This window comes from Hippocampus guttulatus, chromosome 2, assembly GCF_054856545.1.
Source record: "Hippocampus guttulatus isolate MCC_2025c chromosome 2, RoL_Hgut_1.0, whole genome shotgun sequence".
NCBI classification, from domain to species: domain Eukaryota; kingdom Metazoa; phylum Chordata; class Actinopteri; order Syngnathiformes; family Syngnathidae; genus Hippocampus; species Hippocampus guttulatus.
The window spans coordinates 3441378-3463904 of NC_141262.1; the positions used below are offsets into that span (position 1 = coordinate 3441378).

Genomic DNA, 22527 nt, shown 5'->3' on the forward strand with positions numbered 1-22527 from the left:
ATCGTTCTGAGGGTTATTTGGCCCCTGCACGTAACCATAAATGCAACGCACACGCACACGCACACGCACACGCACAAACGTTTTCTCAAGTATCTTTATGGAAAACCTTATGACGAATTCAGTAGGTGGGCCCTTGATATTCCACGAACGATTACAACCACTTGCTGAGACCTGTTAGGAATCTTTCTTTCAGGCCACGTCGGCCTCTCGTCAGAGCCCAACAGAATGACGCACGTTCTCCGACATGGGCCAGAGCGGACACCGATGAAATCACCGAACCTCCTCGTCCTTAAGGCAGCGGCGCAAACGACAGCCACGTTATATTATGGGATGACACTTAATATTTACGTATTGAAAAAATATATCTACTGTATATATTTCAAAACGTGAGTTCCTCCAGCCGAAATATTTTTCGGCTTTGTTGCAGGCCTCACAAAAGGGGATACTTGAAATGAAATTGAAAAGACCACGCCGAGTTTGTTCTGAATTGACCAAACGTTGCAATTGTCCAACCCTTTGCAAATAAATCAAAGAGTCCATGGTGCAATGTACATTGTCATTGAAATTTGCGAGCATAGAATTTGATGTATTTGCAAAACAAAGAATTAGTTATTTAATGAGGTTCAAATATGATATTATTCAAATGAAGTAATGTGAGGGAAAATATATCAGGACCATGTGGATTATGTGAAGATTTTTGCTTTTTTTTTTGACGTATAGATTCAAATTAATGACATTTAATGAAAGGTACAGCCTGCAAGCCAAGCGGATGAGTGGAAATAATTCAAATACAGGAAAGAGTCATTCTGATTTCTAATTAAGACAGTGTGTCTAATGTGCTTTGATGAAGACTTGGAAAAATGTCGACAAATTATTTTACGGCAACCACAATAAAACGTAAACAATTCGTTTTTGCGTCTTAATTAAAGGTGCCTTTTATTATGTCGTACCAAACACAGTGGAGCTATACGCATTTTTATTGTCTTGAAACCCCCAATGGAAATACAATGTCGTTTTAAACAGCGTCAGCACATCTGTATATTATTCCTGAAACACGATATAAAGGGGGGTATTTTGATAGTCGTTGGTAAAATATCAATTTTAAGATTAAGTATTAATATGTGTTTTGAAAACATGAAACTTAAACGATCATGATCGATTTCCATTTTAAACTGATCCCTGCACATATATATATATATATATATATCTGAAATATCTTTTGCAAAACGAAATTAACAAATACAATTGAATATGTTAACTAATTCAACTGATAAAATTTCCAAAACGTCGAAGTGAGGTGAGTAGATTTTGTCGGTTGACAACCGTAAAAATCGCTCTTACTGTGGTATTCCTGTGCGCCATAATTGGGCTCGAGGCCGACTTCGGATTCACCAGCGGGCCCCCTTCTGACGTCTCCACTTTGCGCGACCAGGTGCCGGTCATCCGCCTGGCTGCTCTGCTGTCGCGCGAGTCTCCGAAAGCTGGTGAATTTGTTGGGGTCCAGAATGTCCAAGACGGAGAATGAGGTAGTCCGATGACCGGTTGGACCCTGCAAAAGCGCATTCAAAAATTTAAAAAAAAAAAAAAAAACATCAACTTTGTGGTGAATGTTACATTTTTCATCGAGAAACTTTGGAACTTGAATGAGAACTCGTTGGAGAGTTTCAACGGCGCGTTCTTGTGTGTGTGTGTGTGTCGGATAACATATAAAAGTGCAACAACGAGCTAATTTGAAAACAATTAAATGTAGTCACAAAATACAGACCGATTTTCATTATGGCCTACCTCTGAAAATATTTTATTGGTGCGTTTCTTTTTGTCTTGATGCTGTTTTTCTCAAACATGACGTTCATAAAAACAGGAATACGCACGATGAACAACAACGGCTATCACGATAGATAGATAGATAGATAGCATCCATAAAATCATTAGGAGGTCGCAATGAACTGTGTGGATAGTGAAAAAAAAAGTATTTCGCAAATCTCTTTGTCACGTACATTTGATTGATGTCAACAAATGCGTTCCTTTCTTTTACAATAAATCACAGAACAATCTTTAAACTGCCATTTTTAAAATTCTGAATTAATCAAATAGATACATTTTGATAATAACGGGACTAAAAATAAACACGCACACAAACACGAAGAAGGAAGCGCATTGACATTTACCCGTTGCGAAAACGGTAACACTGGAATTGGCAATAAAACAGGACATTAAAACGTAAATTCGGCCATGGCTAACCATTTTAAAGAAATTGTCAGGTTTCCTCAGTTCTTTTTTTTTTTTTTGCCTACACCCACATACGAAGTTGACTTATTCTTACTACTGGAGATATGTATATATATATATATATATATATATATATATATATATATATTTATATATTCATTCAATCATCTTCCGAACCGCTTTATCCTCACTAGGGTCGCGGGGTATATATACAATTTAAACATGTATATATATATATATATATATATATATATATATATATATACATACAGTATATATAATTTTTGGGGCCATGTCAACGGTTCAAGGGAGGTCTTCAATTAAGACAGATCGAGTAAGAGCTAATTGTGGCTCATAAATTACTCACTGAATACCATCAAACTATAATAATAAAAATAATAAATTACTCGTCTGTATCACCAGACCGCACTGATCACCTCTTGTTTTATGTTGAGAGGAAAGAACTTTCATCTGTGCTGCATGTTTCACATACAGTACATTTGACAAGAAAGTTTATCCAATCCAATCATTTATATTTTTTTCGCATTAGCCACGCAATCGGGTTGTGCAGTTCACGACCATTTCTACTAGTAATTTAACTTTGTCACGTCAAATCATATTCAAAATCGAATTATTTCGATGCGAATCGTTAGTCTACTTCTTCAATTCGAAAAGTGTGGTCAATGGAGCCTTGGTTTATTTGTTTCCTCCTTTCGTACAAGAAGGTCAACAACGTTTTTTTGTTTTGTGTTCGTTTTGTTTCGATGTCATGCATTCAATCATGCTGTGGCAACTGTATCAAAATACATTTTCACAAAGGAAGCGCTTCTTAGTATCTACCTGCTGCGGTGGGACTAAACCCGGGTTTGTCGGTGGAGTTTCCGAGTGGCTCTGTGCATGACTGTCTCCGATCCCGGACAGCGTGCCGGAGAACAAGCGTTTTTCACCCGCTGTTGCTCCATTCTGCGTGTCCAAATGATCCGGGCTGAGCATGGGTTGGACTCCTTCCTCGTTAAAGCTCGGTACCGGTTCTTCTCTCGTCATTGAAGGCTGGAATCCTGCAGCGGGGCACGCAGCGGCCCCCCCTCGATTTATCAATGTCTGAACACAATCCCCCCCAGGTCCCTGTACCGCAATGTCCCGGTTCATGACTTTAATCTTCCTCTGCCATATATTTCAAATCCAGATGAAAAAAGGCGAGTTTTTAAAAAGAGAATCGCTCAGACTCAACTTTGTTTTTCATATCAAAGTAGCAAATCAGCTACTCTCCCACCAGAGGCGGTTAGTGAGTCCAGTCGACATCCAGAGTTTTCGCACTGCTTAAGTTTTCCATAGGATTATGAGAGGCTTTAATTAGTGCGTTCGTATGCCAGGTTCCGTCTACTTTTTGTTTTCTTGTCTTCCGCGCCTCCCGTCATCATCCGTTGCGTCACAGCACAGAGTCTTTACATTTGTAATTTGTTATATTTCGACAAAACATCGCACTCGAGTTTGTTCCCGGTACGGCGCTCTGTGTCTCGCCCGAGAGCTCTGCGCGATCGGTATGTCGCGGTCTTCTGCTTGCAGCAGGAGCCTGACAACATCCGAGGGAGGAGGGGCCCCGCCCCCGTAACCGCGACCCCACCTTCCGCTTGAAGTGAAATCGGGCTTTTCTACCTCCACCTATGCTCAGCGAAAGCGGGGCACTGACGCCTATTTCTGACAATCTACAGCAGTGATTCTCAACTTTCTTTTTCAATTATGTGCACCCTGTGAAATATTTTTTTCATTCCCGTAATCATCGCAAACCATTTTGAATGGGTGGGGGGGGGGGGGGCTGCAGGCGTGGGTCGAGGTCACGCAAGAGTCAATTATTGTGTCATCGGTGTCGATTCATTAAATTTGGATACTCCTGCAGGTCACGTATCTCTACAACTATTTAAAAACACAGTCAAAAATAAAGACAAAAAAGAAAGAAATGATCAGTTGAATTAAAATAAATATTTGTGCACATTAAATAAACAGGTCTCCACTGTTCTGAAGAAGAAATCCATCCATCCATTGCTTGATCCGGTTTTCCTCACAATAGTCGCGGGCGTGCTGGAGCCAATCTCAGTTGTCTTCGGGCAGCAGGCAGGGTGCATAGACAAATAACTATTGGCACTCACAGTCACACCTAGGGACAATTTAGAGCGTCTAATAAACCTACCATTCATGTTTTTGGAATGTGGGAGGAAACCGTAGTACCCGGAGAAAACCCACACAGGCACGGGGAGAAAATACAAAATCCACACAGGAAGTTTGGGTCTGGAATCAATCCCCAGACATCTGCACTGTGAGACGGATGTGCTTACCAGTCATCCACTGTGCAAAATAAAAGCAGAAAAAAAAAAAGGCAATTGAATAATTAAATAGAGGACGGACAACATGACCATCTGTCAACACCAAATATTGCATTGTTGCACCAAACTGCATTTCATGGGACCATTTCGTGACACTTGGCTTTGTGCTTCAAAGAGAATCTTTGTCGTTTTGGTGGGAGGGGGGCAACTCTTTTGATCAAGCTTTTTTTTTTGCATTGATGCTACTTTTAAAACATATTTTAAATTCTCATTAAATCCCTGAAGTGCCTTCACATTCCCCCAGAATTACACATACTCCGATTTGAGGACCACTGATCTACACAATACATTTTTTGCTGTTCCACACAGAAAGTATTCATCGGCTATAATTCGTACGAGTAAACCAACTACTTTGCACAACACAATACTCAACAGCAGCCCATTTATCTATAACTTAGGCATGACATATTCTCGTGAAAAGTAAGTATAAACACACAATTAAGTCAGAACCAACATTGAGCAAGTTTATGCAACAACACATCACATGTAGATCAATTCTAATTTGAACCTTAAAAAAACAGATTATATTTCTTCATTCATGAGCTGAATGGAGAAATATGCTTTTTTTTTTAGGGTTTAGGTTGCAAGATATTGGAATCTAGTTTATATACAAAGACAATGATGCAGCGAAGAAATGAAGACAAATGCAGTAGTGGCTGTGAATCACGATCAGCTCCAAGAGTCACAGTCAGCTCGAATTGGCGTTAGATGTTGCCAAGTGGAGTTATCAAGTGCTTTGCAACGCTTATTGATGAGCAATTTTAAATGATGTGTAGCTGATGTGTTGCCTCTAGAGGTTTATTTGTGCATCCCCATGAGAAGAGCCCTTATCTTTAATGCTGATTCCAGAGCAAGGCCTCTCCCCAAAACTCAATTACGGACGAATAAAGCTGGTAATGTCCCTGCTGCAGTGAAATATTGATTCCTAATCCTTGGCAGTCATTATTATGCCAGAAAGTAATAGACCACAGAATTGGATTTTGATTTAACACATGACGTGTTTATTCTAATGCTGGGATCTTAACATTCCACTGACTTTTAACCATTGAGTGGAGGGGGTGGGCTGATGAAGGACAAGACCACACATTTATTGTATACTGTTGCACAGAGGAAAAAAAAAGTTGACACGACATCTTTCCTCACACGCTGCTTCCCTCATACACGTCACCGTGTCTATGTAATTGACTTGCTTAATGAACCTTAGGAGGAAGAAATTAAAAGTTGGGCAAAATAATTGAATGGAACACTGAGATCTGATTAGCCAGTTAGATCGCTGTAGCTACTGCAGATAATGTATTTTGCTTTGACCTGGGGGTTTGTACGGCTTCTTTAAACGCTGACGGATACAATGGAACGGCAGGCTGGCAAGCGGACGGGCGGCCAGGGAGGCTGGCAGGCAGATAGATAATTCATCTACCAAAGATAATTCATCTACCGGTAACTGTAAATTATTTCTTCATGTAGCTTGTTATTACAATCACTCTTGTTTGCCATCCAGCAAGAACAATGAATTGGAAAATGTAAAACATCGTTTCATCTGAAAACAATTTTGCCCCCACCATTCCCTTTTGATATTATAACAAAACATTTCATAGGCTATAACCCAGTGGGGTCAAACATACGGCCTGCGGGCCGGAACTGCCCCCAAGTAGGTTCAACCAGGCCCGCAGAATAATTTAAAAGACACGGAATGCAAATTTTTAATACGGTGCAATTCATGGATTATAGGGGACACACTGTTTTAATCAGAGTAGAAGACAACATTGTTTTAATCTGAGAAGAAGACATCAGCATTCTCAGTCTGTCACTGAGACATATCCAACACAGCAGACGCTATCAAGTACATGTGAATACTTTATTCTTTACACATTTGATAGCACTCTCCTTAGTTTGTAAGGTGTAGGCAGGAATTAAATTTTGATTTTATGTGCACATGTGTAAATGGCTTTAAAATTCCTTTCTTTATAAATCTCATTTAATCTTAGTGCATTACTATATTTTTCAATACCAATTACCTGTTAGTTTTGTGCCTGTGTACACTCAGTGGGATCAGTTGCAATGCATATATGTGAATGATAAAAGCACATTTGTCTAAGGCAGGGGTCACCAACATGACCAAGACAGGTAACCTGAGTGCCTGGACATTGTGATTTGCTAGTAGAAATTATGATTTAAATATGCAAACACTGGCAGTACTGTGAGACATTTTTAAACACGATCAAAGTCTGACAATTTAAATCATCAAGTATTAAAAATAACACATGCTCATATTACTGAAGGTATTTTCGACAAATATGTTATTTCAGACGTGTATCAATTTGGTAGCCCTTCACACAATCAGTGCACATGAAGTTGCTCTCACCCTCAAAAATGTTGGTGACACCTGGTCGAAGGAAATCTAAGGTGCTTCATGAAATCTTTTGTAAAAGATATGTTCATTAAATTTCAACATTTTCCTAATGTTCTTGTGCTTCTTTAGACCAAAACCAAGGAAAGACATGATATTTTGGTTATTTATAGCATAGTAGGGTATAATTTTAATGGTCTAGCCCACTTGACATCTACCGAGGCCGTATGTGGCCCACAATGTGTAATGAGTTTGACACCCCTGCTTAGAACCACATTGTTTTGGAGCACGCCACACCAGGGGGCGCACATGCGTACGGACCTTACGGGCCATACACTGACGCGGATCTTTTCCAAGTAACGTAGGCGGTATGACCATGAAGAAGTAAGTTTTCTATAAGATACTGTATTCCTAAAAAAAACGTTTGGTGAAAAATGAATAGCTTTTGTTTTTTATCATTTCCAACCATTAACTAGAGACTGGTGTCAAGAGCAAAGTAAACGGACTGTGATGTATTCCCAGCAGCGTTAAGCGTTTTAAACGTTTCAAGCACGTATTTGTGTGTACTGCTACTTGTGTGCAGCGGTTGTAACGGAATCATAATTACGAGTAATTGCCCTCCCTTTACCACCCAAGACAAACATGTACATGTACGGGTGAGAGAGCCAGTGTCTGTCTAGTGACTAATAATTCTCATTAAGGTTAATGAGCTCAGTATAGCCACCTCTTTATTAAATTAATTGCAGACTGTAAAGAATCTTAATTAGTACAATCGCCGTTGCAGCTTGAGCTGCCTAATTGGATACGAGTGACTGCAGTGAGATGAAGAGCATTTTCTTACACCTCCGCTTTACTGAGAAGAACAAGGAAAAATGTATTTCTACCATGATTGGACTCAATTAAAAAAAAAAAAAACAGATTCAAATATAAAATGTCTGCTCCTGCAAAGCTCATTCTACATTTGAAATTCAAGATTCGACTCAAAGAAGGTCAGATAACAAGGTTAACTCATTGTCATCATTTATTACATTTTAAACAGGAGCTACCGCTAAATTAAAATATAAAAACAAAACTCTTTTATGTGTATTGTGTTCAATGCATTCCTTCACCTACATGCAGGCAAGAATGGAAACAATAATACCTGTATATTGAAAAATAGCCTGTGACATGTAGTGTTGGTCATGTTAATTAAAAAAAACAAACGGATTAGTTATAGTAACAAATTATTCGTTCCAAAAAGAAATTGAGGCTCTAACTCAGTTACTGCCTTGTAAAAGTAATTAGTTACTCAGCAAAGTAATATTATTTTTCAATTGTGTTCTACCTAAAGTGTAAGCAATTTTATAATAGTAGCTGAATGATTTATAAAAACAATATATTTGAGAACATTTGATATTTACTCAAACCTAACAGACTGCAACTTGCCACATGCTTAGAAATAAAAATGTATAAAAATAAATATTGGAAATAAATAATATTTAGACATTGCATTCGAGTGCAAAACTAAAATACACAAATATTATCACACTACGATGAAGGTTGTTTGTCTGGTCACTGCCTGTTTTATTTTGAAAGAATGATTCTCCTCTCATTTCAGTTCACTTCCCTTTCCTCCTGTGCCAGTCCGATTGTTTGCCCCGCCCTGATTCTTTCCACCTGTTGCCCCTGACCTTGCAATTAAACGATCCTTGTGTCCGGCTCTCCAAAAGACTTTTAACCTCATTTCATCTGGAAGGAAGAAAGCAAGGGAAGTGAGTGGACTGAGGCAAGGGTGAGTCTGTCTGTGAATATGCCATTTACTTCAGGACTCTGACTGCTGAGTGGGTGGAATGCCATGGCACTTTATGATGTCTTTCTGAAAGGGCTGGCTGCTGCCATTAGACTTGCCTGCAGATCTGGACTCTTTCATTGCTCTAGCCCAGGGGTGTCCAAAGTCGGTCCTGAAGGGCCGCTGTCCTGCCTGTTTTCCAGCTCTCCCAAGAGCAACACACCTGATTCAAATAATCAGGAACATTCTAATGCTGCTTCAGAGCTGGCTGATGAGCTGATCATCGGAATCAGGTGTGTTGCAGCCGGGAGAGTGGAAAACAGGCAGGACAGTGGCCCTCCAGGCCCGGAGCTGGACATGCCTGTTCTAGCCCTTCGAACTGAAAACCGGCTTCAGGAGTTCTGGGCTCGCCAAGGAAGACACCAACAGAGGCCGCTCCGCCCGCAGCAGGTTGCAGTCACCAGTTTTTCTTTGAGTCATCCATCGGCAGAACATCGCCAGTTTCTGCATGTGGAAGAGGAGGAATCCATGCAGCTGGGAAGAACTCAGCTCAGGCTGAACGCCAGCGTCGTCTCAAGATGGGGAGGTTCTTTTACTGTGGGGATTCTGGACATCTTGCGGCTACCTGCCCAGCCAAAGCAAAGCGTGTGGTGAGCCACTTCACTTCATCAGCTTTGCCTTCACGCAGTTTGACCCCGTCAAAGTATGACACAGTTGAGCCGCCTCTCCTCCACGTCGAGACTAGCCAGATGAAGTGGCTCGCCTCCATGGTGAGGTATTCAGGGCATTTCCTACTGGCAAGAGGCCCCGGGGACAACCCAGGACCCACTGGAGAGATTTTGTCTCCTGGCTAGTCTAGGAACTGGCCTTGGGATCCTCCGGGACGAGCTGGAAGAAGTGGCTGGGGAGAGAGAAGTCTGGCCTTTCCTGCTACAGCTGTTGCCCCCGCAACCTGACCCTGGATAAGTGGTAGAAAATGGATGGGTGGATGGATAGATGGAACACAGCAGGATTAACATTAATGGTCTTCAAAACACTGTTTCGATATTGCTCAAAAGAAATGTATCCCGGGTGGTGCGGTGGAGCAGTGGTTAGCGCGTCGACCTCACAGTGCAGAGGTGAGTTCCTCCAGCCTTCCTATATGGTGTTTGTTTGTTTTCCCCGGGCCTGCGTGGTTTCCTCCCACATTCCAAAAACACACACGGCAGGCTGATTGAACACTCTAAATTGTCGTGTGAGTGTGAGCAAGGACAGTTGTTCGTCTCTGTGTGCCCTGCAATTGGCTGGCAACCGGTTCAGGGTGTCCCCCACCTACTCCCCGAAGATGGCTGGGATAGGCTCCCACGACCTTTGTGAGGATAAAGTGGATCGGAAAATGAATGCATGGATAAATGTGTCCCTGGCTGCCAGGATCCAGGGAAACTGTTTTCATTACCCCAGTACTACTGTAATCCCTCCTATTTTGCTTCTTTGTGGCTCGTCAAGGTACTCATTTAGATTAGATAGTTGATCTTCTTTACACACTTCCTTCCACATTTTGCATCACACACACACTCACACGCACAGACACACGCAAAACCCTCACCAGTACTTACACCCAATTCGGAACGTTGATATCACGATGATTATATGATATTCGCATTTACAATGGAAACAATTTAAAGATATTTCAAATGAAAGCTTAATTATTAGAGTGAGATCTCAAACTATTTAATTGTCAACATTTGTGTGTTGCCTATTTGCCTTATCTGCTTCAGACAGATGGTCTTTCTATTGATTCCCGCGCATTCTTTTGTGAGGCAGTACTCTCAACTCCAGTGGAATCACTGTTGTCGACAGTCTCCATTTTTCGTCCTTTCATAAATCTCTCGCTGGGTTCCCCTCGCTTCTCATCCTGAACTCTCGCTCTTTGTCCATGTCATGGAGGAAATGCACATGTGACCATTTTCATACTCAAACATGTTGAAAATACAAATGTTTCAATCAATGTATCGTTTTAAAGATAGTAAATGTATTAGAACAGAAAGGTTGAACACAGGCCTGCAGTGATGCTTTCTCTTTCTCTCTCTCTTTGGTGGTTGGAAGTCACTGGACCGAGAGGTGCATTACAATTACGGTTTGGAGCTGAGGACCGTGATGACACGTAAAAGGTAGCAGTGTGCAAACCTTGCACGGACATATTTCGATGTCTCATTACTGTGCCAGTCAGAGATCTCAAAGCTCATATCGATACAAAAAAAGCAGTATGAGGGGGGTATCTGCATGCAAAGTTGACTGAGATCCTTTGTTGTTCGACCCGGGAACACCGGATGGACAAGAAAATAATTAGGAGGAAGAAAACTAAAGACTAAATTGAAAATTCTTTCTGTTTATTTAAATATCCTTACGAGACTACTGTTATATTATTGACATTGTTACGGTATAAAGATATTTTGTTAACGCTGGATTTTTGACAGAAGAGGTATTATTCAGAACATCATCATATTTAAGGAAGACTTCAAAAGAGAGCGATTATGTTTCTTTTTCTTCCAATACAGAGGAAGCATAATTTAATAAAGGGCTTCACAATCTCTTGAAAAAATATTATTTACTTGGTTATAAGTCTGGTGTTTCACTGCTAAGTGCCCCGAAAGCAATGATGTGCAATAAATTCATATGGAATTGTATGCTTTCATCTATCTTTGACCAATCAGATGCAACCTTAAAAGCCCATCACATTACAACAGGAGAACAGTATCTAGGGGCATTACTAACACTCAAGAGTTTAATTGTATAAGAATACATAAAAAAAAAAAATCCCCCACATGAAAAAAAAGGATGCCATTTCTTTCGGTACATGTTAAATATAAAATCGATAATGCAATATGTAACACCCACATGTTTTTCCAATATCGTGCAGCCCTACTTTAAATATACAGAGTCATATTGTTCAGCATCTTTGAGTATCCTTTCAGTATCTCTTAGTACCAGAAAAAGGATCTCTGCTCCCTCTAGCTAATCTCTCTACTTCTGAAGGGCAGCTGCCACAGCCAACAATTCACGGTTGCCGACGTCGTCGGTTCTCTCTTGGGGGGACAATTTGCATTAAAAGAATGCAAAAGGATGTACAGTACCTCACCCTTTGATCTGTGGAAGTTCTCTGGGAGAGCACGCTCCAACCCTGAAATTATTAGCATCCACCATCGATGACAAACTGGAGAGCAGGATCAGGATGGAAGAGGACCGGGGCAGAGGTGAAAGGTTTTTTGAGGCATTTGAAGGCAACGTCAACTTTGTGGGGGCCAATTAGCCACTTGCCTCACTCTTAACAGGATCTGGCCTAAACTGAGCCTGAGCGAAGATGTAACCAAGAAAACCAATACAGGGAACACCAAACTTGCATTTTTCTGCTTTGATAAAGTATATATATATATGTATATATATACCTGTGGGCGGCCCGGTAGTCCAGTGGTTAGCACGTCGGCTTCACAGTGCAGAGGTACCGGGTTCAATTCCAGCTCCGGCCTCCCTGTGTGGAGTTTGCATGTTCTCCCCGGGCCTGCGTGGGTTTTCTCCGGGTGCTCCGGTTTCCTCCCACATTCCAAAAACATGCATGGCAGGCTGATTGGACGCTCTAAATTGTCCCTAGGTGTGAGTGTGGGCGTGAATGGTTGTTCGTCTCTGTGTGCCCTGCGATTGGCTGGCATCTGATTCAGGGTGTCCCCGCCTACTGCCCGAAGACGGCTGGGATAGGCTCCAGCACCCCCCGCGACCCTAGTGAGGATCAAGCGGTTCGGAAAATGGATGGATGGATGGATATATACCTGTATATATATATATATTTTTAATAGGAGGCACTGCAGAACTAATCTAACATCTTGGACATGTTGTTCGGGGGTTCAAGAGAAAATCAAAATGGCATCAAGATTAACATACACAAACTGGTTATGCATATCTCTTATTGTATGCTTGAAAAACAGCTGGAGCATTGGTGAGACCAAAAGGCATCACCAAATATTCAAAGTGGCCAATGGCCATCTTAAAGGCGCTTTTTCACTCACCCCGCTCCTGGGTTTGCACCAAATGGTAAGCGTTGCAACGATCTACCGTAGTTTGGTGAAAATGGTGGCTTGATTGAGAGGGTCAAAGGAGGGGTCAATGGGTGGGAGCGGATACCTATTCTTGGTGGTGATGTCATTTTGTCCTCTAAAGTCGATATATGGTGATAGGGTCTTGTCTTTTTTTGTCCAAGAAGAAAATCCAGACCCAAGAGGAGAGGAGGGGGTGGACAGATAAGGCCTGCTGCCAAAGAGTCACTGATATATTCTCTGTGGCCTTACTCTTGGGGCGTGACAGGTTTTAAAGTCCAGGGAGTAAGTCGATGGCACTGTCATATGGTCGATGAGGGGCAAGGGAACACGCCTGAGACTTATGAAACACCTTGCCCAAGTTATGATATTTGGGGGGGAACCAAAGAATGTTCAGGAGAAGAAATTAGAGGAGATGGATGGGATGTTGGAGATGCAGTACGCAAACAATGAGCATGATAGAAATTGCTCCCACTGACCATGGATGATGACACCCAAATTATATGCGGATTATGAAATATTATCCAGGGTAGTGCAAGAACAATAGAGGAAGAAGGACAAGGGATGACCAAAAACGTGATGTGCTCGTGATGGTTACATGAAATAGAGAGAGAGAGAGAGAGAGAGAGAGTCTGGTGTGTAACAGTCTTTAGGGGGCTTCCATTGATCGGACTGACTGGTCCAGACGAGTCCAAAGGGGACAATTTAGCAGGAGGAACAAACTCCAGCAAGATAATTGTCATCTGCCTCTGAATCGACCATCACTTGAAGGGAGGCTGAGTTATTTGGGAATGAGACAGTGGCAGTCAAAATAATCCAATGAGAAGATTCACTTGAGGTGTTGGTGTCACTTACCTTACGGCAACGTTCTGTGGTATTAAGTGGGCTCTTGGGTAGAAGTTCACACTAATTGATGAAGTGCCTGGACTTTCCACAAAACAATTAAGTATTGCCACCTATGGACCGCTGTCAAACGTCAATTCCCTTACTGGGCAAAAAAAAGTTTCTACTACTCAATTACATTAACGATCGGAACCTCTCAATGGACGTTCCTGAATCCGGAACCCAAAAGCCATACGGAAGGCCGCAGTAGCGCACATTCAAGAAGTTCCCGCTGGATACAACGGAGTAACCGTGTCCGCTTCGCTATTTTCTACCATCAGCTCCAAAACGAAGACATTTAAATGACTCATTATTGGCATTAGTTTTACTGTAATTGCAAAAGATCTTAATTTTATTCATTTACATCCTGCAGATCATTGAAACGCAGAAAAATGGTAATGACCGTGGAGGAGCGAGTGAATGCATCGGATCAAGAGAAGCCGGATACAATGTAAAAAAACATTCAGGAGATACTTGGAGTCAGACATACTCAAATCTAAGAGACTTTGAAAAACAAGGCATCAATTCTTGCTCAGTACGATTCTGGCAATCTCCCTGCTCAGAGGAAATTGCTTGTGGCTGGATGGATGAGGTACAGTGGAGTAAATGAAAGTGTCCTGCAATGGTTTAACTGTTGTCGTGCTAAACATTTTCCGCTAACTGGACGGCTAATTCGAGAGAAGGCTAGCTCCATTGTGCAATCTATGGGCATAGAGGACTTCGAAGCATCCCGTGGCTGGCTTCAAATGTTCATTGCACAACATCAGCTGAGCAATGCTGTCTTGTGTGGTGAGGGAGGCGAGGTAAAGTTTGAGACAGTGAGTGAGTGGAAAGAAAGCTGCCAGGTCTCATTGAAGGATATTCAGCAAATGATATTTATCACTGTGATGAGACCGGATTATTTTTCAGAACTCTTCTATTCTGTTCATATGTGAGTAAATGTGATACTGCAAAGAATGGTAAACTTGCTAAAGACCGGATTACCGTACGACTTGCAAGTTCAATGGCTGGTGAAAAGTTAAGTCCATTGGTCATTGGAAAATCAACAAACCCACAGTGCTTCATATAAAGCCATATAAAGCCAACCGCAAAGCTTGGATGAGTTCAGAAATCTTTATGAAGTGGTTGAATAACCAAAATAACAAGATGGTCATCCAAAGATTTTATTGTTTATGGGTAATTGTGGAGCCCACACCCCATCAACCTTATCAAACATAAAGATAATTTTCTTTCCACCAAACACAACCTCTCACTTACAGCCGATGGATGCTGGAGTCATTCAGAATGTAAAGCTTTCGTAAGTGCATGCTGAGAAGTATTTTGCTGAACATGGATGAGCGCAACAAAGCAAGTGAACTTGTGAAAAGAATCACAATCAAGGATGCCATTCACTGGATTGAACTTGCTTGGATGAAATTAGAATCGTCTACCATTTGGTAAATGCTTTTCCTTTTTTTTTATAATTATTATTTTTTTATTATTTTTACCAAGATGACGTCTGAGTAGGCAGCCATCGGACCTGATGTGAATTGTTTTCAGCATTTTTTGGCCACGACATTCGTCAAAGGAGAAGAATCTGTGCTTGTTGGTTGCGCCTTCTCGGCAGCACGTGTGTCCCAGCACTGACTTTGATTGGGAGGAATGTCGGCACCATTTGTGCTGTTGTTGTTGTTGTTGAGCATGAAGATTCGGTGTTTTATCGTCTCATAGGGCAGGGTTGGGAGACCTCTGGTAAATCTGGTTTGCTCTTCCATTGGCTATTACCACACCGGCATTTGACAAGAACTCCAAAGGGCTGCTCAAGAACCAACTCTGATTGCTGCAGTGCAACGCCAACGGAATATTCCGAGAAACGCCTCTACTCGAAAATTATCTGGTGAAACGTGGCCTGTATTCACAAGTCTAAACTGCTCCCAAGAGACAAACTGCCACAGCCCTGAGACTACACAATCGTGAGAAGAGACAGACCAGTACCAGGGGAGGCGAGAGGCGGAGGGCTGCTCATCTACCTGAAGAAGAGCCGGACAAGGACCTAAAGAAAGCAGAGAGCAAGTGACTGACGGTGCTAAACTCAATAGCAGACTGGAGTGACAAATGGAAGATGACTATCTCAGCCCAAAAGAGTGTAGCGTCTTCACAACCAATTCCCTCCCACAAGGCACGCTGGGAACAAACCCTCACGCTCAAAGGTCAACCCATTTGCTTCAACGCAACATCTAAATTCCTGGGAATAACCTATGACAGGCAGCTATCATTCAATCTTCGGGCATCGCTTGCTGGCAACAAGCTGAAGAGACAAGGGAGAGCGCTGAGGAGCCTAGTGTTGACCGACTGGGGATATGACAAATCCACCCTTCGTGCCACCTACATTGCTACAGGTCGCTCCCAAGTGGAGTACGCTGCCGCTGCATGGCTACCATGGGTGTCAAAGACGACCCTAGACAGACTGGAGGGCTGTCAAAGATATGCGGGGAGAGCGGTTACCGGGCAGCTGATGTCCACCCCAACTGAGGTGCTTCTGGCAGGCAATTCTGGCTGAGGCCAACCTTCTCTCCATTGAGACCCGCACCGCTCAGCTCTCGACGATAGCCTATGAGAAATCACTGCGCTGCGCCGAGGGAAATCCCCACCACCAAACCGCTACAGACAATGTGAGACAGAGGACCAAAAAGACTGGGTGGCGAATGAAGGGCACTGCAGAATGGCACAGGATCTTTGGTGCGGTTAGGCCCACCACCACCCCAAGCCTACTTCCACCATGGCTGAACGTTGGTGACCATCCCATGGAGACTTCAGCAAGAAAACAGACCCAGACAGTGATAGAGTCTTAAGTATGGCGAAGCTACAGGAGAATTGAGAGGAGTTCGGGGGGACTATCTACACCAGGCATGTCCAAAGTCCGGCCCGCGGGCCAAATCCGGCCCGCGGTCGAATTTCATCCGGCCCTCGGCCTCTTTCATAAAATCAGTGCCGTCTGGCCCGCAGGTTGGGCGCAATGGGACACGTGTTGCATTGAGTGAGGTCTCGTAGACTGGTGAGTGATGTTTCATAGAGTGCTGCTTCCCTCTAGTGGCTAAATGAGTAATAGCATTCACTAAATGAGTAATAGCATTTAGACACTAGAGGGCAGTAGCACTCTACGAGACATCACTCACGAGTCAATGAGGCATCACTCCGTGAACATATTAACCTCCCAGTTTACTAAAATGGCGACAATCAACAGAAAAAGGAAAGTTGACTGCAAGGGATGACGATTCAAGGATGGATGGAAATTGGACTATTTCTTCACTGAAATACGCAACAACTGTGTCTGCCTCATTTGCCAAGAGACAGTGGCTGTTTTTAAAGATTATAATGTCAAGCGACATTACCAAACAAGACACGCTGACATGTACGACATGATTACAGGCAAGGAATGCATCGAGAAATTGAAGCAGTTTGAAGCTCGTTTAATCTCACAGCAGCAGTATTTTGCAAGAGCTCGAGAGTCAAACGAGAACACCACAGCGGCGAGTTACGCGGTAGCAACGCTGATCGCAAAACGTTCCAAACCTTTCAACGAAGGTGAATTTATCAAAGACTGCATGATGACGATGGTGAAGAAAATATGCCCTGAGAAGCAGCAGGAGTTTGCCGAAGTCTGCCTGGCACGTAACACTGTGGCACGCAGGATTGAAGAACTCTCAGCGGACATCAAACGACAATTGGGAGACAGAGGAAAAGAGTTAGATTTTTTTTCGCTGGCTTGCGACGAAAGCACAGACGCCTCGGACACTGTTACTTGTTTTTCTGAGGGGAGTGGACAATGAAATGAACGTGACTGAAGAACTACTGGACCTCCAGAGCCTGAAAACCCAAACAAGAGGAATGGACATATTCTCTTCTGTTTGCGCTGCCGTGAATGACATGAAACTCCCATGGAATAAAATTTCTGGGATTATTACTGATGGTGCACCATCCATGACCGGCGATCGAAGTGGACTAGCAACACTAATAAGTAACAAAGTAAGTGAAGAACCGGAGTCGGCACCAGCAACTTTCTCTCGCCAACTTTTACCGACAGCTGAATAAGGACAGGTCCGAGAGATTCGAGCGTTTGCTAAGAAAATGCTGAGCTTGATTGGGTCGACGTATTTGTGTGAGAAGACATTCTCGGTTATGAACATAAATAAAAGCTGTGTGAGGACACGGCTAACGGACGATCACCTGCAAGACATTTTGCGCATCAATACCACTGCTTTTGAGCCAGACCCGCCCTTTGTGCTTCAATCCAGATCTCAATATCACCTGTCACATTAAGATCATTTGTCAGCTGGCAATAAGTCTCTGAATAAATGTTTGTTAAGATCTACATCAGTCCTAAGTTTCATTCCAGAGTAAAATTTAAAAAGTTCAATCAACATTTATATTGACTGATATGTCATATTTCAAATGATCCCTGCAGTTGTGGATATGTGGATTGCTTGTTCATTTCCCTGTTGTTCGAGTCAAAGGTTTTGTGACTATTGAAAAGTCATGGTGATACATTTTATGTTTCAAATGTTGCAATTTGCACTCAGGAGACTTCTGTTTAAGAAAAAGTCAAGTGAATAATCAGTTGCGTGTGATATACCTGTTTCAAATGACCCAAAAGAAATTCTTAAGATTGTTGAAATTAAAATAAAAATGGAAATGTGAAACACAGACTGGCTTACTAAAATTTGTTGAACAATATTGTTGTTCAATGTAAAGAATGTCAGCCAAGGTTTGCCCCCCGACATTTTACCACATAAAATCTGGCCCCCTTGGCAAAAAGTTTGGACACCCCTGATCTACACCGACGGCTCAGCACAAGATGGTAACATTACAGGCGGTTGCATCTTCATCGTCACGACTGGCCTCCCAAGCGACCCCACGGTCCACCATTCAAGATCGCTACCTGCGGGAAGATTAAGATTAAGGTTAAAGATTAAGATATCCTTTATTTGTCCCGCAATGGGGAAATTTACAGGCAGAGTTCAGAAAGGAAAAACACTGGGTACGGAGAAGGAAAAAAACCACGCTCGAGCTATCCTCTTCTGAGGATAATTTAAGTCCAGGATAAAAAAAAGACCTGAGCACATAAATAAGCATATGACAGTTACAATAAGTCACAAGACATAACATGTAATGAGGGGGCGGATGAATGGGAAGGGGGAGGGGCGACCGCGACGCGGCCCGTCCGACCAACTGCACGGTCCACCGAGCGCTCTGCGGATCATTCCACGTCGCGGGGGAAAAGAATAGGAACGATGAAGACGGTGATGATAAGGATGTGTATGCACGTGTGATTGTCTGGTTGTGTATGCGTGAATAGGCCGCAGCTGCTTCGTCAAGGTCTGCTCATGAAGACAGTCCTGGCTTATCAGTCCATGGCCGAGAAGGAGGGGGTGATGGTGGGGGCAGTAGCTTCCGTGCATACCTTCCATCCAGGGGAAAGTGGTCCAAATAGCGTTGTTTATTTTGGAGGGACGGCCAGCAACAATTTCAGGTGGCCTTGAGTCCGTGGCTGTATCCCTTCATTGGCGCCGATCAGCCAAATCCTCAATTCCTTTTCGAAGCGAGAATTCTGACTTCTCCATGTTGTTGTCGATCGTACGGAGACGCTCCAGAACCGCAATTGCGGTTGAGCTCAGTCACCGCTTGAGTCTGAGTGTTGGACATTCGCGCTAGACCATCGAGAATGACCGGCAGCTTCTTCACTTCCAATAAAGCTGCTGCCGTCGGTTGGATTTTGCGATAGAACAGGAAACTGCTAAGACCAAACTGCAGCATACCTGTTATCAAAAGGCCGATAATGTAGATGTCTTCCTCCTCCTCAACTGACAGCATTGACAGGCACACCATTCTCCGCTTCCTCCATGGATCTCGGGTGTACCCGGCAGCAAATGTCCCGAGGGCACGCAGGCTCCCCACTGCCTGCTCTTCTCGTCGAGGAAATTTTGTCGATTGCATCAAGAGACCAGCCAACCAATTCCATGGTTTGTTTTTAGGATGAAAAATACAGCGGAGGCTAGGAAAAGACAGCACAAGGACAGTACATAGACTGAGTGGCGAGCAAGGGGGGGAGAGGAGCAGGAGCAGAGCAAAAAAAGCGTCCGCCTTCGTCGAGAGCCAAGCAGAAAAGAAGTGCTATTGTCAAATGTGCTGTATGTTGCACATAGTGCACATTTGACAATAAAGTTGACTTGAACTTGAAGTGTGGATTTTCACACACAAATGCCATCACCGATGATGCTGAGGGGGAAAATTTGGATGAGACTGATCTCATTCCACTGCGTCTTATTGTAACTGACCTGATAAAGCAGGATCTTCTCAATGTGGACTGTGATTTGCCTGTCACTATGGATTACACAGCAAAAGATCTCAACGAATCCCTTGAGCAAACCACCAGTTTGATCGAGTCAGAGGAGGAAGATGATGTGCCCAGTTCAACTCCTGATGTCAAGCCACCGTCCAGCAATGAAGCTGTGGAGATGGCAGCAATAATCCTTTTCTATGCACAAGAATCACCAGACATCAGTGATTACCAACGGGACAGTTACTTGCAATTAGCAACAAAACTGTATGATATGCAGGCAAATATTTTCATACAGCAAAGAATGATGCCAATACAACAACCCAAAACATCCTTTTTTTTCCAAGACAGAAAAAAATCAACTTTAAAATACAGTATTAGTGTTACTTTATAAACAGTGTTTGGTTTTTGCATTTTGTGGCTAGTCTTGTTATACTGTATTTTTTTGAGACTATATACCTGTGCTGTATACTGCAGTTATTGTTTTATAAACAATTTTTGGACAAGAAATGTTTGCATTTTATTGCTTGTGTTGTTACGAATGTATTTTGTTAACATGCTTGCAAATCTCCATTGATGTAACACACACACAAACGCGCATAAACACACAAAAATGGGTATGTGTTTGCGAGTTTGTATGTTTGGTGGTGGTGGGGGGGGGGGGGTCCACATGTGTGTATACTGCATATACGGTATATAATTTCTAACCAGAGTGAGGTTTGTAGGCAGACCAAGGACATGCTGGGGATGGCTCAGCTGATCTCGGAACGCCTCTTGTCCTCTACAGTTGAACAGAAGGTGGACTCCAGATAAGTAAATGTGTGTGTATGTGAGTGTGGGGGGGGGGGGGGGGATCAAAGAAAGTTTTTTTATTTTGATTTGTTTTGCATCAGTTTTGATATCTGACTATCAACATGCAAAAAAAAAATATTTGTAAAGAGGTTTAGAGACTGGCAATTTAGCTAAAATCCATTCTACATAAAGTTGTGGTTCACAAAAAAGTAGAAATTTTAACAGCTGTCAGTCAATGTTCCCTGGAATCTATCATATGTCTGGGCAAACAGCCAACCTCGCTGAGCACACCGAGGACCACTGTGAGCAAAATCAGAAGTGCTCGCTGTGGCCACACACTAGTGTCACACATGGGATCATAGAAGGCTCATGGCATAGTGGTTCAAGGATCAAATTACAACAGCAATTTCCATAAGTTTACTTTTAAGATAACTAATTTGGCCCACTTTAAATGAAAAAGACAAAACTCATTGATTGTTCGTGAGAGTCCAACTTTGACTTTGGTCAGTGAGGTTCAGTTTTGGCCTGGATGAACGTATTGCTCTGTAAGAAATGAGACATACACACCTTTCAGACATAACACATTTTGTTCACATTAAAACATTGACATTTTCCACAATGATGTGTGCTGCATCTTGTGATACAGTGTCTTTTATTAGCACTTCTACTACTCATAAATGATCTAGTCATAATAGAATTTAATGATTAATATCCATAAATAAAACATCTTAATAAATGTGACTAGAATATGCACAAATTGGACTTCAATTTTGATCTTATTTTTCACGTCTGTCCTTCTCACTTCTCCAATGGTTGTACACTTGAGTCTTGGTATAATTCCAACAGCATTCCAATGACTCTTCTGCTGAATGTGTCGCTTGAGGTAGTCCAGCTTCCATTTAGTCCATATTTTCCATCGGAAAATTTGCTTACAACTTCAGCTTCGCTGCAGGTTTTGCAGAGCAGAACTTTCTCACTCGAAAAAGAAAAGGTCTCACCCAGTTCCACCGCTTGTTCTTCGAATTCATTTGTTGATTAATGTGTACTGTCCCATTGAAATAAGAAAAAAATGCACATACTCAGACAGCCATTCCAACCTAAAAGAACTGCTGTTCATTTTTATTTTGGTTTGGGGAGTCGACATATTGCATTTACTGCCCGCTCGTTTAGCCATGATAAGGGGTTAACATTAGCGTCACTTATCTCCGACGCATCGTTATTGTCATGGAGCGCGTATAAGCAGAGCACACGCGCAAGTACTGTCAATGCCGTGATTGGTTGCATCGCGTCATTGCATCATATCATATGATTGGCTGGACACCGGTCACTCACTGAATTACACAGCAAAATGATGCAGGGAAAAAAAGGTATATACTGTATATTTATTTCATTTGCAGTGCGTTCACTGCGCGAATAGGTTTTCTTGTGCGCTGAGTGTGTGCTACCAGTGTGCAGTTGCACAAATGAAAGGGAACAGTCATTTTTAGCAGACTGAATTAGAAGCCTCATATTAGTAAGCCTTGGGAAAACTCACAAGCATTCACAGACAAATGCAGAGACAACATTCGACACGAACAGTCTTTTATTTATGTATTTATTTTTTGGGTATTCTTTTTTTACTACTTACCGGCATCCCAAGGAAAATTCAAGTCAAAATCGAATGTACTGTATTTTCACGACTATAAGGCGCCATTAAGTCTTAAATTTTCTCCAAAATGGACAGGACGCCTTATGATGCGGAGCGT

The 22527-nt window shown here is 42.5% G+C and overlaps 1 protein-coding gene across 1 annotated transcript in view; it reads right to left on the reverse strand.

Annotated features, from left to right (window-relative positions):
* Positions 1 to 3378, reverse strand: part of nkx1-2b (NK1 homeobox 2b) — a 43103-nt gene extending 39725 nt beyond the window's left edge. Inside the window, exons 1-2 of the mRNA XM_086105942.1 lie at positions 3070 to 3378; positions 1342 to 1549 (exon numbers count right to left, since the gene is read on the reverse strand). Coding sequence (XP_085962068.1) covers positions 1342 to 1549; positions 3070 to 3378 — 517 coding nt within the window. The remainder of the gene's footprint in view (positions 1 to 1341; positions 1550 to 3069) is intronic.
* Positions 3379 to 22527: the final 19149 nt, after the last annotated feature.